Below are 19850 nucleotides of genomic sequence, written 5' to 3' on the forward strand. Positions count from 1 at the left end.
TCCATCTGGCACCACACTTAGGTAAGGAACACTCCAGCTTGAGGTTTTATATAAATAAATGGGAAAAATAAAACATATGAAAAATTTCTGCCGACCGCTCCAAGATAAAGAAATGGACATTATAATGATGATGATGACGACGATGATGACAATAACGATGACTACAATGACAATGATGACAAAGATAATGTCAACGATGAAGATGATGATAATGATGATAAGGAGGAGGGGAGCAGAAAGAGGAGGACAATGATGACAACAACAATCATGATGTTGATGATGATGATGAGGAGGAGGAGATGATGAGGAGGAGGAGGAGGAAATGATGATGAGGAGGAGGAGGAAATGAGGAGGGGAGCAGAAAGAGGAACACAATGCTGACAACAATCATGATGTTGATAATGTTGATGATGGTGATGATGATGATGACAACAACAATGATGACAAAGATGACAACAATGAATATGACAACGTTAATGATGAAGATGACGACCGTAATGATGATGAGAGTAGCAGGAGGAGGACAATAGCAGCAAGAATCACGATGGTGATAACGGTGATGACAAACAATGATGACAATGTTTACTGGAAAGTTCCAGAGAGTTAAGTGTCCAATCTCTGGTCACTCAGATGTCAGATATTCCTGGTACAAGGATCTTCAAGCTGGACCATCTCTTGTGGGTGAAGATTTCTGAGTTTTCTATCAACATCTCTGAAAACAAAGATTAATGTTGATTAAGATTAACTGATATAACTAAATTATTTTCTTTTAAAAATGAATTTTAGATGGTGAATCACACACACACACACAACCCATTCAGCTAAAAGCAGATGTACTGCATATCATCAGCAATAAATTCAAATTTATTGAATTTTCTTCCTAAACTGAAGAAAATGAAAACCTAACAATTGTTAGCGACTCTCAAAGACAAGGGGAGATAACTTCAAGAAATTAAAAGTTGATTTTCATGCCTAATTATTTCCTTTATTATTTCCCATAATTATTTCATTTTTTACTAATTATGCAAATTATACTATTCCATAATTTGTTTGCAACTCATTTTCTATATGTAAAAAAATTATGGTAATGGAATGACAGGCTTGAGTAAGCTCTAATATGCTGATGAAGTCTAATAGACAGAAACATGGCCATAGCTGTCCATTACTAGCAAACAAAGTCTTACCTTTCACTATACTAATTTTGAGAAATTAATTTGAAATTCGTTTAAAAAAATTATCTCCCGTTTTTCTTTAAGGCACAAGAACATGTCGCTAGGTCTTTGTTTTCTTCTTACAACTAAATAGAAAATTTCAAGGTGTGTGTGTGTGTGTGTGACATTAAGGGTATGAGCCATTAACATAAATATTTAATATAACGAAGAAACAATACAACAACAACAAAAAATGAAAATAAATAAATACTCCAGCTCCACCACTACCACCACCACTGTTATCATCAACTTCACAAGTAGTTGTAACACCATTGCCATCCCCACCATCAACGCCACCACCACTACCACCACCACCACCACTACCACTACCACCACCACCACTACCACCACCACCACTTTACCACATGGGATGTGATGACCTTAGGCAGAAAATAGATAAAATAAATATTCCAGATTAGCCCACCACACACAAACACACACACACACACACACACAGTTTCCTGAGACTCTTTCATCTTTTCTTCCTGTGACTTCTGAACCTCTCTCCTACTTTATATAAATGGTGGACACACACACAGAGTTAGTATGTACATATGCATACACTACTTTCTATACACATACTCACATACATACATACATATACATGCATATATGTATGTATGTGTGTCTGTATATGTATATGTGAGTATGTATACAGAAAGTAATATATACTTTACGTATATATACACACATATAACACACACACATACACACACACATACATACATACATACATACATACATACACATAAAATAAACACACACACACACGTACATACAGATACATATTTACATACATGCACACACGGAACTCAAAAGTCATCAAGTGGGTGGCAAAAGTAGGGCAGAAGGTGTTTGCATATGTGCATGAGTAAGCAGAAGATAGCACACTCCTCACCGCCATTATCACCACCACCATCACCACCACCACCACCAGTGCCAACACCATCATTAACCCTGGCACATTCACCAGCACCATTATAACCACAGTTGCAGCCACCATCTTCATCGCCACCATTACCCATAAGAGTGTGTGTGTGTGTAGATGAGTATATGGTCGGACAAGTTGATTTGAGAAAATTTGGTTTAAATGTTTGACAACTCAGCACCGTCCATTGGACGGGAGAGGGGACGTTTTGCTCGTATGTACATAAACCATACATATGTACACTACGTGCTTATAGTTATTGTTGATGTTACGTCATACAAACCAACCTCCATGGAACAAACCTGAGACCTATGATCCAAAGCATTACAGCCACAACCCCCTAATCTGGATTTGTTTTATACACAGTGTAATAAGGTATACTCTCTTTACTCTTTTACTTGTTTCAGGCATTTGACTGTGGCCATGCTGGAGCACTGCCTTTAGTCGAGCAAATTGACCCCAGGACTTATTCTTTGTAAGCCTAGTACTTATTCTATCAGTCTCTTTTGCCAAATCGCTAAGTTACGGGGACATAACACACCAGCATCGGTTATCAAGCAATGTTAGGAAGACAAACACAGATGCACAAACATACACACACATACACACACACACACACACACACACACACACACACACATATATATATATATAAATAGGAAACTGAAAGAAGCCCATCGTATATATATATATATATATATATATATACGATGGGCTTCTTTCAGTTTCCTATTTCTTTATTACCCACAAGGGGCTAAACACAGAGGGGACAAACAAGGACAGACATAGGTATTAAGTCAATTACACTGACTCCAGTGCGTAACTGGTACTTAATTTATCGACCCCGAAAGGATGAAAGGCAAAGTCGACCTCGGCGGAATTTGAACTCACAACGTAACGGCAGACGAAATACCGCTAAGTATTTCGCCCGGCGTGCTAATGTTTCTGCCAGCTCGCCGCCTTATTTCAGTTTCCGTCTACCAAATCCACTCACAAGGCTTTGGTCGGTCCGATGCTATAGTAGAAGACACTTGCCCAAGGTGCCACGCAGTGGGACTGAACCCGGAACCATGTGGTTGGTAAGCAAGCTACTTACCACACAGCCACTCCTACGCCTACATATCTAGAATTATACTAATCAACATGCATTTTTTTTATTACAGTAAGGTGTGATTCGAGGGAGATTTGGCTGTTATTTCTAACTAGTCACTTAACCACATAGTGCTTCCTTTGTTGAGCTTAATTTGTTGAAAACAGATTTAGATAAAACAAAAACACAAAAGAACAATCCAGTCCCACCACCCCTGCCATATCCCTCCCACAGGGAGGAGCAAAAGATGGAGAATGACTGGGGAAGATGTAGGGGCAACCTTTGCCACAGACTACTGGCAAACATCTGGTTCAACACACTCCTGCCTTGTATATAAACAGAAGAGAAGAACAGTTTAACATTACTTTCTCTCTCTCTCTCTCTCTCTCTCTCTCTCTCTCTCTCTCTCTCTCTCTCTCTCTCTCTCTCTCTCTAGGTCTTTGAAAGATAGTGCTGTAGGAAGGAGGAGAAAAGCTCAAAGAGTTGTTTGGGGGTTTGTTTTTCAATAGAATTGGCCCCATCTTGTTATAATTGGGGAAAGTTAAAGAGAAAGCAAGACAAAGAGAGAGAGAGATAGGGGGGAAATGCTTGGGGAAAGAGAAACAAAGAAGGTATGGAGTAAAAGACATAGAGAGAGAGAGAGGCAGAGAGACTGTAAGAGAGAAAGAGACAGAGGAAGACAGAGAGAAAGAGTGAGAGAAAAAACAATTAACAGAGATAAAGAGCAGTAGGATGGTGGAACAAGGTGAAAGCATGAAGGTTTGATGTAGAAGTGATGAGGGAGTAGGAGAGAATTATGGTGAAGAGACCCCATGGTGGTAAAAAGTGGCTGATGGGACCATACAGTTAGAGACGCAAAGGCGGCGAGCTGGCAGAAACGTTAGCATGCCGGGCGAAATGCGTAGCAGTATTTCGTCTGCCATTAGGTTCTGAGTTCAAATTCCGCCGAGGTCGACTTTGCCTTTCATCCTTTCGGGGTCGATTAACCCCTTACCCAACAATTATTTTGAAAATAAATGTACTTTTTCAGACATATTTTTTAATTGTTTTATTTTACTATGTTTTGAATGGTGATTTCGAGGTATATTTCAAACCTTATTTATTATGAATTTTAATTCAATAATATTGATTTTAAATTACCGCTTTGGGCAGAAACGAGTTAACCTGTTTTTAGATGAAGGAACTCGTTTGCTGTCGATTTTGGCGAGTCTATCTTTGACGAGTTAACTCGCCAGAGATAGAAAAAAACGATTTCGGTCAAAACGCATATATTCGTTTCTGCCGGGTAAGGGGTTAAATAAGTACCAGTTACGCACTGGGGTCGATATAATTGACTTAATCCGTTTGTCTGACCTTGTTTGTCCCCTCTGTGTTTAGCCACTTGTGGGTAGTAAAGAAATACATATAGTTAGAGAGGCAGAGAGCACAGCAGATACAACTAGAGCTATATTGGTGTCAAATTTTGGCACAAGGCCAGCAATTTCAGGGGAGAGGATAAATTGATACCATCAACCTCTGTGTTCAACGAGTAGTTATTTTATTGAGCCCAAAAGGATGGAAAACAAAGGTAGAACTCAGAACGTAAAGACGGATGAAATGCTGCTAGGCATTTCACTCGGCATTCTAACGATTCAGCCAGTTTGCCATGTTATGTATATTATTACAATGCTGAGGTAACAAGATTAATGGTCCATATTTCATCAGGAATTAGCAGTGTATATATATATATGTGCATGTGTGTGTGTGTGTGTATATATATATAAATATATATATATATAGGCTTAGGAGTGGCTATGGGGTAAGTAGCTTGCTTACCAACCACATGGTTCTGGGTTCAGTCCCACTGCGTGGCACCTTGGGCCTCGGGCCGACAAAGCCTTGTGAGTGGATTTGGTAGACAGAAACTGAAAAGAAGCCCATCGTATATATGTATATATATGTATGTGTGTGTGTATGTTTGTGTGTCTGTGTTTGCCCCCCAACATCACTTCACAACTGATGCTGGTGTGTTTACATCCCTGTAACTTAGCAGTTCAGCAAAACAGACCAATAGAATAATTACTAGGCTTACAAAGAATAAGTCCTGGGATTGATTTGCTCGACTAAAGGCAGTGCTCCAGCATGGCCACAGTCAAATGACTGAAACAAGTAAACAAAAAAAATACACACATACACACACACATGTACATATATATATATATACATACACACACATACGTACATATATATATACATACACACACACACATTTATACACATATACATAATTACATGTATAAATATAAATAAACTAACATCTGTTTTTTATAAGCGTCTGTATATTGAACAATACAAATTAGATGATATTTCTTCAAATGCAAAATTGCCATTAGAACAGCCGAAATAGTGAGTAAAGTACCCTTAAAAAGTGGCGAACTCTGTCAACAACCTGCCACAGGAACGGTATTTCGGCTGTTCTAATGGCAATTTTGAGTTTGAAAAAATATCATCTAATTTGTATCATTCAATAAAACATTTCAACACTTATAAAAAACAAATGTTACGCTTGTTTATATTTATACACATAGTTGTGGACTTAGCTATTTAGCGTCTAAAATTGCAGATGAATTTGTCAACAGGCAGTCTAGCTTAATGGTGAAGCACCCAGCTGGAGTCTTTGAGGGATATGGGTTTGAGTCCCATGGCTGGTTGTTGACAGATTTTTCCACGTTTTAAGGGTAATTTACCCAGTATATTTGATGTTCTAATAGCAGTCCTGCATTCAAAACAATATCAAACATAATCATATTATATACGTATACACATACACATATGCTGAGACCCCCTTCGATCATGACTGACCATGGGATTGCAACTAGAAAGTTACCCTCCCAGGCACAAGTCTGGGCAAGGTTGTTTATGGAAAACCAGCAGTTGCCCATGCATACCAGCCTCCCCTCTCCACACCACCAATGTTATCTAAGGGAAAGGCAAAGGCTGATACAGATTGGCACCAGTGATGTCACAACTCATTTCTACAGCTGAGTGAACTGGAGCAACATGGAATAAAGTGTCTTGCTCAAAAACACAACATGCAGCCCAGTCCAGGATTCGAACTTACACCCTCACAATCGTAAGCTCTACTCTCTAACCACTGAGCCATACGCCTTCACCACAAACATATATACATATGCTTTCACATACACCATGAAGATTACTTGGAGACACAAGGTGTGTTATAAAAACCTGCCTACACCCGTATCACCAAGCAAGAAAATATTAGCAGCTTGTATCTTTATACTGTGTGCATTAAAGGATAATGATATTTATCCTTCACTGGATGGAGCACATTTTTTATTGGTCTTACCTTAATGGAACAATAAACTCTGTGTGTGTGTGTGAGAGAGAGAGAGAGAGAGAGAGAGAGAGAGAGGGAGTGTGTGAAGGCACATGGCTCAGTGGTTAGAGCATCAAGCTAACAATCATGAGGTTGTGAGTTTGATTCCTAGACCAGGCTGTGTGTTGTGTGCTAGGGCAAGACACTTTATTTCACGTTGCTCTAGTTCACTCAGCTGTAGAAATGAGTTGCTATGTCACTGGTGCCAAGATGTATCAGCCTTTGCCTTTACCTTGCATAACATTGGTGGTGTGGAGAGGGAAGGCTGGATGGCATGAGTTACTGCTGGTCTTCTGTAAACAACTTTGCCCATGCTTGTGCCTCGGAGCAGAACTTTCTAGGTGCAATCCCATGGTCATTCCTGACCAAAGGTGGTCTTTACTCTTTATATATGTGTGTGGGATGCAGGCAAGGCTGTGAGATTAAGAAGTCTGCTTCCCAACCACATGGCACCTTAGACATGTATTCTACTATGTCCACAGAGCAACCAAAGTCTTGTGAATGGTTTTGGTATGTGGAAACTGTAAAAAGCCTATCATATATGTGTGCAAATGGGTGTGTGAGTACATTTGAGTCTTCGTGTCTTGACAGCACACGATAGTTGTAAACAAGTATCACCATCATACAAGCAGTGTTTTCATTACTAATCTTCCATGAAAATTAATTAAGGCCCCTGGGAGCTCCTCTATGCCGATGACCTAGCTCTCATAGCAGAATCACTACCGGAACTAGAAGAGAAATTTCGGGTGTGGAAGCAAGGGTTGGAATCAAAGGGCCTTAGAATAAATGTAGCAAAGACCAAAGTATTAGTAAGCAGCAAGAGGTACTCAGCACACATCCCCTCGGGTAGGTGGCCCTGCTCAACCTGTAGGAAAGGTACAGGTAGAAACTCCATAAGATGCACCCAATGTAAGTTATGGACACATAAGAGGTGCAGCAACATTAAAGGGAAATTAACAGATAAGATAGCTTTCATGTGCGGCAGATGCACAGGGACAATAGACACAACAGACACTCAGAAAACAGATTCCATCACACTCCAGGGAGAGAAACTAGAAGTAGTTGATAGTTTCCGCTACCTGGGAGACCAAGTTAGTAGCGGAGGTGGATGCACAGAGAGTATCACCACTAGAATACGAATAGCCTGGGCAAAGTTCAGAAAGCTCCTACCCCTACTGGCAACAAAAGGTCTCTCCCTCAGAGCAAAAGGTAGATTGTATGATGCATGTGTGCGAACTGCCATGCTTCACGGTAATGAAACATGGGCTGTGACTGCAGAAGACATGCGTAGACTTGAAAGAAATGAAGCTAGCATGATCCGCTGGATGTGTAGTGTCAGTGTGCACGCAAAACAGAGTGTAAGTATCCTGAGAGAAATGCTGGATATAAGAAGCATCAGATGTGGTGTGCAAGAGCGACGCTTGCGATGGTATGGTCATGTGCTGCGGATGGATGAAGAGAGATGTGTGAAGAAGTGCCACTCCCAAACAGTTGAAGGTATCAGGGGAGAGGTAGACCCAGGAAGACATGGGATGAGGTGGTCAAGCATGACCTCAGAGCATTGGGCCTCTTTGAGGCAATGGCGAAGGACCGAGATCTCTGGAGATATGCTGTGACTACAAAGACCCGGGCTGCTTTCTGCAGCAATTCCACATACCCCCTACCCATTCTAAGTACCCCGGATCCCCAAAGTACCCTGGATCCCCAAAGTACCCCGATCCCCAAAGTACCCCGGACCTCGTTGCCCCCGTGCCGCTGACACGTTAAAATGCTCGAACCGATCGTGACGATGCCGGACCCTCCGGCCCCTGTGCAGGTGGCACGTAAAAAGCACCCAATCCACTCACGGAGTGGTTGGCGTTAGGAAGGGCATCCAGCCGTAGAAACTCTGCCAGATTCAGACTGGAGCCTGGAGCGGCCCCTGGCTTCCCAGACCCGGTCGAACCGTCCAACCCGTGCTAGCGCGGAAAGCGGACGTTAAACGATGATGATGATGATGATGATAGGGAAATATTATCTCACTTGCAAACATTTGATGGTTGGTAATAGGACAGACACCCAGCCACAGAATATCTACTGTCATAAGAAATTCTGTCTGACCCAAGCAAGCGTGAAAAGTGGACATTAAAATGATGACAACAATGATGATGATGATGATATATAATGTATATATGTGACAGGATGCTGGAAAGTTTCTAGCTTTGTGTAAAAGAAAATAAAGGAGAGTCAGTTAATTAAGATTTTATTCAACACTAGCAGTATCGCCCGGCGTTGCTCGGGTTTGTAATGGAAATAACTATATAAGCATTTTTAGAGAGTTATAGCAAAAAAAATAGCAAAAAAATGCATTAAAAATGGAAAAAAAATTATGGTAAATTTTTTTTAAATCGTTGACTCATCGTAGACATTTTTAGAGAGTTACTTCCCTTATATAATAGCGAAAAAATGTTTTAAAATGGAAAAAAATGATGGTAAATTTTTTTTTAAATCGTAGACTCATCGTAGACGCGCGCTAATACCCAGAAGGGCTCGATATGAATCACAACTATAAGATAACCGGTTTTGGTTAACTGCACCGCAAAATGTGGGAGTAGTTAGGAATCTAAATCGTAGGAGACAGACACACAACCTCTCTTTTATATATAAAGATATTCTCCTCTCAGATTTACACACTTATTGCAGCAGTCATTCAGTTTTGCTAAGCTATGTGAAAGAACTTGGAAGGTTGGGCTTTGAACCAGGCCTTTCATGATACCCTTAAAGCCAGAACTTTTAGCTCTCCCTTGTGTGTGTGTGTGTGTGGTGTGTGTGTGTGTGTGTGTGTGTGTGCGTGTGTGTGCGTGCGTGTGTGTGTATGTGTGTGTGTGTGTGTGTGTGCATGTATGTGTGTGTGTGTGTGTGTTTGTGCGCCTGTGTTTGTGTGTCTGTGTTTGTTCCCCCCCAACATCGCTTGACAACCAATGCTGGCATGTTTACATCCCTGTAACTTAGCGGTTCAGCAAAAGGGACCAATAGAATAAGTACTAGGCTCACAAAGAATAAATCCTGGGGTCAATTTGCTCGACTAAATGCAGTGCTCCAGCATGGCCGCAGTCAAATGACTGAAACAAGTAAAAGAGTAAAACATGTAGAATATTTGCACCAGATATGGTCGGTTTAAACGCTAAAGTGTTAATGATTTATACAAACCTGATCCTTTCTTGATAATGTGATCGCAGCTTACGAAGGTACTGCAATAAGGGGTCTGAAGGGAAGTCAGCTTCATCAGAATTATACATGTCATCTGAGAGTTTAAATAAATTAATTTAATTCATTGATTAATTAATAAAATATAAAAAAATTTTTAAATGGCAAAAAACACAAAAATGGAAAATATAAACATAGAATTAACATTGCTTTCTTTTTAGGGGGAAGTGAGAGGCTGAGAGGCACAAGGAACATATTTTTAAGAAAGCAGAGAAGTGAGATGTTGTGAGGTTTACACTTTGACCAAGGTTAGTCAAATGAAGCGGCTTCAACCAATTTGACAGGAATCACCATCAGGCACTTCAGGCTCCATATGACCAAAAACAATAATAATATAGTCACAAGGCCAGCAATTTCGGACAAGGATTTAGTTTGTTATATTGATCCTAATACTCGACTGGGATTTTAATATATTAACTCTTAAAAAGCTGGCATGCTGGCGAAATCATTAACAAGTTAGGTAAAACGCTTAGTGGCATTTCATCTGTCTTTACATTCTGGGTTCAAATGCCTCTGGTGTTGACTTTGCCTTTCATCCTTTTAGTGTTGATAGAATAAGCACCAGTTGAACACTGGGATTGATGTAATCAACTTACTCCATCCCCTAAATTTGCTGGCCTTGTGTCAAAAGTTGAAACCAATATATTAACTCATAGAAGGATGAATTAGGGGGATTTGAACTCACAATGTAATATGATGGGTACTTTACTGATTCTGCCAAAAATCACCCCAGTACTTGACTAATACTTTATCTTAGCAACCATGGAAACATTAAAGCCAAAGCTGTCTTCAGTAGTGTTTGAACACAGGATATAAAGAGCTGGAACAAATAATACAAGGGATTTTGTTCTATACTCTAATGATAGGTACAGGTGCGACTTTGTGGATAAGAAGCTTGCTTCCAAACCATGTAGTCTTGAGTTCAATTCCACCATGTGGCATTTTGGACAAGTGTCTTCAACTATAGCCATGGGCTGACCAAAGCCTTGTGAGTGAATCTCGTAGATAAAAAACAAAAAAGCCTGCCATACTTGTGTGTGTGTGCGTGTATTTGTGAGTGTGTGTATCTATGTGTGCATGTCTATGTGTTTGTGATGTATTTGTCACTCACTAGTGCTTGACAACTGGTGTTGGTTTGTTTATGTCCTTCTATCTTAGCATTTCAGTAAAAGAGAATGATAGAGTAAGTATTACACTTTATCATATAAAAATATAAGTACTGGAGTTTATTTGCTCAACTACACCGTTCAAAGCAGTGCCTCACCATGGCTGCAGTCCAATGACTGAAACAAGTAACATATAACACCAAAAGATATAAAATAATGATTTCTGACACAGACATAAGGCCATGAATTTGAGAGGAAGGGTCAGTCCTGCTACAGCAACTTCCTTTTATCAACCTTAAAATGATGAAAGACAAAGTTGGACCTGGTGAAATTTGACTATAAAAAAATGTAATTAAATACCACAAAACATTTTGCTAACTACTCTACCATTCACTGCTACAACAACAACAACAACAACAATAATAATTAATAATATTAATTTGTAATGTAAACACAAGGCCTCAAATTTAGGAAGGAGAACTTTAGTCAATTACATTGACCAAATTATTTGACTGGTAAATGTATCAACCACAAAAGGTGGGAGTTGCATAGAGTAAAATATATTAATCCCTGTACTCAAGTGACGCTATTTTATTAACCCCACCAGTGAGGGGTGAATAGTTAAATACACTGGACTGATACTTATTTTACTCAACTCAGGAAGGATGAAAGGGAAAAAAAAATCAACCTTGTCTAAACTTGAACTCAGAACTTATGTTCTTTTCTACTCTAGGTACAAAGCCCGAAATTTTTGGGAAGGCAGTCAGTTGATTAGATCGACCCCAGTATGCAACTGGTACTTAATTTATTGACCCTGAAAGGATGAAAGGCAAAGTCGTCCTCGGCAGAATTTGAACTCAGAATGTAAAGACAGATGAAATACCACTAAGCATTTCGCCTGGCATGCTACATTTCTGCCAGCTCATCACCTTACTCACAATTTATATTAAAATAACTATGACCACAAAATATCAGACACTGTATTTGTCATCCATTGCCCCAAAGATTGTAGGAACCCTGAACTCTGCTTTGCCCTACCATAAATCACAGTACAAGAAACAGGTTTCAAACTAAACAAATCTTACCAAATAAATCTGGCATTGGTGCGTGAACATCTTCACTGGGAATGGATCCTGCAACTGGCACAAGAGGAATGGCCCTTGAATGATCCTGCAAATGTTTCGTCATTAAAGAATTAATGATTGAATTTGATGATGAAGATGAAGATGATGATGATGATGATGATTGAAGAGCATGCTTATTCTGGTAATGATAATGTTAATGATAGTATTAAAGATGTTTTTTTCTTAATCAATTTTATTACCTGAATGTATCTGTACAAATGAAACCAACACTGCCAGTACTACTGCTAAACACGCATATAAACATCTTAGACAACATCCAATCAAAAGCTATCTGTTTACAGCTGGTTCACAAACACGCAGTTTCTTCTCTCTACAGACATGTTCTCAAAGAATATTGGAAATGAATGACATTGCTTGTATGACAGTGGAGAGATCATTCCCAACTATCATGCGACATCAAGACAAGAAGACACAAAGATATACATACTCAGACACACATGAACGCACACACGCGCACACGCACACACACACACACATACACACACACACACACACAATTTCCATCTACCAGCTCCACTCACAAAGTATTGGTCAGCCTGGGACCTTAGTAGAAGACAGCCTGAAGCTGTGTGGCAACGAGGTAAACTTCTTAACCACACGACCACATTCTGTTGGTATTTAGCCCCAGGTCAACCCAGGTCACAATTATTCCAGCTATGATCATCCTGTCCTTTTGTATATCAGAAACTACATTGTCTGTCCAATGTATTGTCCATTATTAAAAATGGTATCTCTCTCTCTTTTACTCTTTTACTTGTTTCAATCATTTGATTGCGGCCATGCTGGAGCACCACCTTTAGTCGAGCAAGTCGACCCCGGGACTTATTCTTTGTAAGCCCAGTACTTATTCTATCAGTCTCTTTTCCCGAACCACTAAGTGACGGGGACGTAAACACACCAGCATCGGTTGTCAAGCACTGCTAGGGGGACAAACACAGACATACAAACATATACACACACATACATATATATATATATATATACATATATACGACAGGCTTCTTTCAGTTTCCATCAACCAAATCCACTCACAAGGCATTGGTCGGCCCGGGGCTATAGCAGAAGACACTTGCCCAAGATGCCATGCAGTGGGACTGAACCCGGAACCATGTTGTTGGTAAGCAAGTTACTTACCACACAGCCACTAGTGCTGTTTGAAGGAGACTCAGCTGCTATTTCTATCAAGTGAAACGACTGCATAAAGACTCCTTTATTAGCTTGAAAATAGAATGTTAGCATGAATGGAGCAGAGCAGAGCAGAGCAGAGCAGAGCAGAGCAGTGCAGTACATTTTGACTTCTGCTGTATGAGGGAGGTATTACTTTTCTGACCCCAGAGAAATTGAGTTGTCTCACCGAAATGAGCCGACAGCAATTATTGCTTAATTAGAATTACGCTAAGAAGGGAATAATTAATATTTCAACATATTTTTTTTTCGTTTCATTCTTCAGATTAGATTATTATTTTTGACAAGTTACATGTTCAGTATATTTCTAATAAACTAGCTGCAACTACACCATGTTGCCTTGGTACATATAAATCTGAAACAAATTACACCAGCGATTATAAAATACTTCGGTATCCCACCCTCACCATTCTCTCTCTCTCTCTCTCTCTCTCTCTCTCTCTCTACTTTTGCAATTCCAACTTCCCCCGCTGAATCCAAGTTCTTTTATGATTATAGAAAAACCTGTGTGACATCTGCTGGTGTATTTAAGATGAAATGAAATACCAAAGCTCTGGTTATAATGCTTCTCTATTAAACAATATTCCCAGTTAATCCTAGATTAGCAGTTTATACGTGCAGGCTATTCTCAGTGCCTATTGTTGTACAACCCACGTATAGCTGACCATGAGGGCAACAGGCTATTTTGAAGTTCACTGTGTTTCCTGACATATAAGATGCACCATCACATAAGATGCAAACCCAACTTTACAAGTATATTTTGTGGACAAAAACAAATTTAACAGATTTCCTTATATACACTTGGGATCCTACCTGTAATACAGTCGCATAAGCGGCATCTTTCATTTTTTACTTGTTTCAGTCATTAGACTGTGGCCATGCTGGGGCACTGCCTTGAAGAATTTTTAGCCAAATGAATCAACCCAGTACTTATTTTTCTTAAACTTGCTACTTAAGCTATCAGTGTCTTTTGTCGAACCACTAAGTTATGAGGACATAAATATACCAACACCAGTTGTCAAGCAGTGAGTGGTGGGGGACAAACACAGACTCAAAACACACACACACACACACATACATGCACGCACACACACACATGTGCATGCACACACACACACATGTGCATGCACACACACACACACACATACAATGGTCTTCTTTCAGTTTTCGTTTACCAAATCCATTCACAATACATGGGGCGGCCCAAGGCAATAGTTGAAGACACTAGCCCAAGGTGCCATTCAGTGGGACTGAACCCAAAACCATGTGGTTGGGAAGCAAGTTTCTTGCTACATAGCCACATCTGCGTAACAATTTTTGGTTACATTAAAGAATAAAAGAAGCATGTCTTACACATCAGCATAGAGACTGGCCAATCAAATCTTTTGAATTAGAAGACAAAATACGAGGGACCTGCCCCACACTCATTTCCAGGTCCTTTATCACTGCTACACCTGGAAGTTCTTCATACACTTCCTAGGCCTTGGTTTTAACCCTTCTTTCAGTGTTCCTAACTATTACACTCTATAATGACCCTTTCTTAAATCATTCCTCAAGACTTTTATCTTTAGTTCCTGATTCTTAACCAAGACATTCACAGATTTAATTTGTAAAATTTTTGTTGAGGAACTTTTCCATTTGGCACCATTTGTCTTTCAGGAACTTTTACATATATTTTCATTCTTAGCATTGTAGACCTGCATAATCATCATCATCATATACTGTCCATGTTCCATGCTGGCATGAGTTGGATGGTTTGACAGGATTCAATGGTCCAAGGACTGACTACATCATGATCCACAATATATTTTAACATGGTTTCTACAACTGGATGCCTTTCCTAATGCCAACCACTTCACAGCATATACAGGGTGCTTTTTGTGTCACTAGAACTAGAACAACGTGAAATAAAGTTTCTTGCTCAAGGACACATAATGCCATCAGGAACTGAACCCACAACCTTCACTACTAATATAATTATTACTCTCTCTCACACACACACACTTTATACATTACAATGTTAATATATATATATATATATATATAAATTAAGGAGGAGAGAAAACAAATTCAAAGGTCGATGTATATATTCATTCAATCCATATTAATGAAATTTTCCATGGTATACAAAATACATACATAGATGCATTCATCTATATGATATATAAAAAATTTCTAAGAATTTATAAATACATACATATAGATGAAAATTTATAAATATAGAAATTCATAAATATATAAAAATATAAGTCTATAAATATACTTGTGAAGAATTCAGTCTGAATTGGTCTATAATAAATATAATATATAGTACATACCATATAATACACACACGAAGAATTGCGATCCACATAATCCGAGCCACCAAAAATAATTTACTTAATAAGATATCTGATGTTATAATTACCTGTAGACACAAATATCTTTCAACATTTAAATTTTTCAAAAATAATTAAACTATAGGATTCTAATTTAGCCTTACTTCATATTATGGACTCTTCTAAAACTTTATATTATATATAGTGTCGTAATATACTTTATATTATATATACTGTTGTAATATACTTTATATCATATATAGTGTCGTAATATATTTTAGTCTTTTAACATCATATGCCGGAAGAGAATGGTCCGATCAAACATTCGATCTTTAATAAATCATTTAACCCACCTTCTTTTAAAGTTTTAACCTTGTGGTTCTATTAACTCTGATGAGAGAAATATAGAATATTACTATGGTTGGAGTTAGCTCACCCTTAGCAACCTATAACTTTTCGAAACAGCCATGAGACTTTATACATGATTATACATGCTCCAAATCCCTTATGAATCATTTTACAGTCACTTTTCATCCTCTTCATTGGTTCAGATTCGAACATTCAGACTTCGCAAGTACATTTATGGACTTATATTTTTATATATTTATATTTATGAATTTTTATCTGTTTATAAATTTTCATATGTCTATGAATTTTTATATATTTATAAATTTTCGTGTATATGTATGTATTTGTAAATTCTTAGAAATTTTTCATATATCATATAGATGAATGCATCTATGTATGTATTTTGTATACCATGGAAAATTTCATTAATATGGATTGAATGAATATATATATATATATAGAGAGAGAGAGAGAGAGAGAGACCTTTGAATTTGTTTTCTCTCCTCCTAAATTCTATATTCCTGAAGATCTTTCATAGCATTAATCGGTTGAGCTGTATAAAGTGGATATCTATATCGCTTATTTCTTCATTGTTCTCTCTTTCTCTCTCTCACTCTCTACATGTATATATATATATATATATATATAATATATATATATAGAGAGAGAGAGAGAGAGAGAGAGAGAGAGAGAGAGAGAGAAAATGATAACAATGAGTTGAAAAATGAATGGCTTTCACTGTGTTATTGATTTTTAATCCAAGACTAGTACTGATTCTGAAGACATATGATCAAAGGAAATCAAACCTTGATTAACCATCCAGTATTTTTAGAAGTATCAAGAACAAAACTAGATCATTAATGCTTATAGTGACATGACCATAATACAATATAATTTAATGGTTACAGTGAATAGTATTATACTAATAAATAGTTACTATTACATAATTAACCCTTTTGATACCAACCCACCAGAGACTGTCCCCAGCTCTGTAGTACAACCATCTTGGTTTCAAAAAATCTGAATTTAACCCTTTCGTTACTGTCTTTATTTTGAGATGCTCTGTGTTTCTTTCAATTACTTTAAATATAACAAAGAATTTAGTAAATTAACTTAGTTATCATTGTTAGGAACATAAATTGTGACTAAAGTTTGGTGGAAGATTTTAATTCAGAACTTATGTAAACAAGATAGTAATACACAGAACCAGAGCCAGTTTCAGCCGAGTTGGTATCAAAAGGGTTAAATCTTCCACTAAAACTTAGTCTTAATCCATTATCATTTAAACCAGCTATTTCCAGCCCCAAATATTCTACCTGTTTGATATTCAAACTGGCAAAATCCAGCCTCTCACACCTTCAATGTCATTCTAAACATAAACAGTCATACCATCAAAATTTCAAACCTACAAGATAACACATGATTAATTCAAGATGACATGCATAACTAAGCATTGCATTTGACTGAGTATTCTGAACACTAAAGAGTTAATTTATGTTCCTAACACTTGCTTAACCCTTTCGTTACCAACCCAGCTGAAACCGGCTCTGGCTCTGTAGTACAAATGTCTTGTTTTTATAAGTTTTGTATTAAAATCTTTCACCAAACCTTAGTCACAATTAATGTTCCTAACATTAGCTTAATGATAACTAAGTTATTTTACTAAATTCTTTGTTATATCTAAAATAATTGAGAGAAACACAGAGCATCTCAAAATAAATACAGTAATGAAAGGGTTAATAATAACAAAGTTATTTCCCTAAATTCTTTCTTCTATTTAAAATCAATTGAAATAAACACCAAGTATCTCAATAGAAATATGGTAACAAAAGGGTTAATAATTACAGCGATTGGAAGCACTAAGCAGTGATGTATACAAATATGTATACAAATACTAATTCAAGTATGCTTGGAACATATTCAAACTCACAAGAAAGCCATACATCAACCCCAGTTCGCTACTAGTACTTATTTTATTGACCACCAAAAAGACAAAAGGCAAAAAAAGCCGACCCCAGCAGCATTTGAACCCAGAACATAAGGATGGATGAAATGCTAAGCATTTTGCTCAGTGTGCTAATGATTCTGCCAGCTTGCTGCCTTACCGTTATGAATAATTAACAGTTACACTTACTCTATCACCATTACACAACTAATGGTTATGGTGACTCTGCCACTATAACATAATTAATGGTTATAACATAATTAATGGTTCTCATGTAATTAATGGTTGCAGTGGCTTTGCCACAACGACATAACTATTTTAGATGCAACAAACCACAATTGCAGATCAAATCACTAAGCTAAACAAGTACTACTCAAGAATTACTTGCTCAAGAATTTTATAAATAGTTTTACTATAAATCAACTTAAATCAGTGTTCCTCATCATCATAAAATACCAAGTCAGCTTCTTTAGTTTCACATTAAATATGTTTTAAAGAGAAAAATCTGGCTGTCAATCAAAGAACATGTGTGAGCAGTTGTTATATTTTAGGTGGCTTTACGTCGATTTAGGGGTATTTAAAATACATTTTTGGATGAAAAAATATTTAGTGAGAATAATTATTTTCACACTAGCATACTATTATTTCAATTTCTACTTGGTTTCAATTTTGGGACTATGGCCATTCTGGGGCACTGATTTGAAGGATATTTTTGTTTTAGTAACTGCTTTTCCTCTGTCTTTTCTTCTGGTATTCATTTTATTGATTCCTATTTACTATATGGTTCAGTTTACCAAAGTTGGATGAATTTAAAGAGTCCCCTCACTTTATGGACTTGATTTTCCAAAAATCTAAAAGGTTAACATCTGTAGCCCTTATGCCTATAGTTTATTGTATAACATATTCAGGTTGTGAAGGTGCATGGCTCAGTGGTTAGAGTGTCGGGCTTACGGTCGTGAGGTTGTGAGTTCGATTCCTGGACCGGGCTGTGTGTTGTGTTCTTGAGCAAGACACTTTATTTCATGTTGCTCCAGTTAGCTGTAGAAATGAGTTGCGACGTAACAGGTGCTAAGCTGTATCGGCCGTTGCCTTTCCCTTGGATAACATCAGTGGTGTGGATTGGGGAGGCTGGTATGTATGAGCGACTGCTGGCCTTCCATAAACAACCTTGTCCAGACTTGTGCCTCGGAGGTTAGGGTTTCCAGGTGCAATCCTATGGTCATTCATGACCAAAAGGGGTCTCCCATAACATATTCAGGAGCATTATATATATATTTACCAAATATTTCAAAAGTAAAAAAAATTTGTCTTTGTAATTTGGAATTATATCCTGACCCACTTTAGGTCATGACCAATGGCTTGGGAACCACTGAGATAGAGTACAAGAGGAAATATTGCTAACATATTACAACATAACTTAATCATCCACTGTTTATAGAAATGTATAGGTGCAGGTATGGTTGTGTGGTAAGAAGCTTGCTTCCCAAACGCATGGTTCTGGGTTCAATCCCACTGTGAAGCAACTTGAGCAAGTGTCTTCTGCTATAACCCCAGGCAGACCAAAGCCTTGTGAGTGGATATACTCTTTTACTCTTTACTCTTTTACTTGTTTCAGTAATTTGATTGCAGCCATGATGGAGCACTGCATTTAGTCAAGCAAATCGACCCCAGAACTTATTCTTTGTAAGCCTAGTACTTACTCTATCAGTCTCTTTTGCCGTACCACTAAGTTACGGGGACGTAAACATACCAACATCGGTTGTCAAGTGATGTTGGAGGGACAAACACAGACACACAAACATACACACACACACATACATATATATATATACATATATACGACAGGCTTCTTTCAGTTTCCATCTACCAAATCCACTCACAAGGCATTTAGCTAAAATGATGATGTGGAGAAGGGTAGTGGTAGTGGTGATGGTGAGGATGAGGATGATGTT

At 38.0% G+C, this 19850-nt stretch overlaps 1 protein-coding gene across 6 annotated transcripts in view; it reads right to left on the reverse strand.

Moving 5' to 3' along the window:
* Positions 1-391: 391 nt before the first annotated feature.
* The window catches only part of LOC115221445, an 81692-nt gene continuing 62233 nt past the window's right edge, over positions 392-19850 (reverse strand). For all 6 annotated transcript variants that reach the window (XM_036510858.1, XM_029791628.2, XM_036510857.1 and 3 more), the window contains 3 exons: positions 12043-12127; positions 9795-9888; positions 392-712 (listed from right to left, as the gene is read on the reverse strand). In XM_036510858.1, the coding sequence (XP_036366751.1) occupies positions 634-712; positions 9795-9888; positions 12043-12127 (258 nt within the window). In that variant the 3' untranslated portion in view covers positions 392-633. The remainder of the gene's footprint in view (positions 713-9794; positions 9889-12042; positions 12128-19850) is intronic.

The sequence above is a fragment of the Octopus sinensis genome, linkage group LG18, assembly GCF_006345805.1.
Source record: "Octopus sinensis linkage group LG18, ASM634580v1, whole genome shotgun sequence".
NCBI lineage: Eukaryota > Metazoa > Mollusca > Cephalopoda > Octopoda > Octopodidae > Octopus > Octopus sinensis.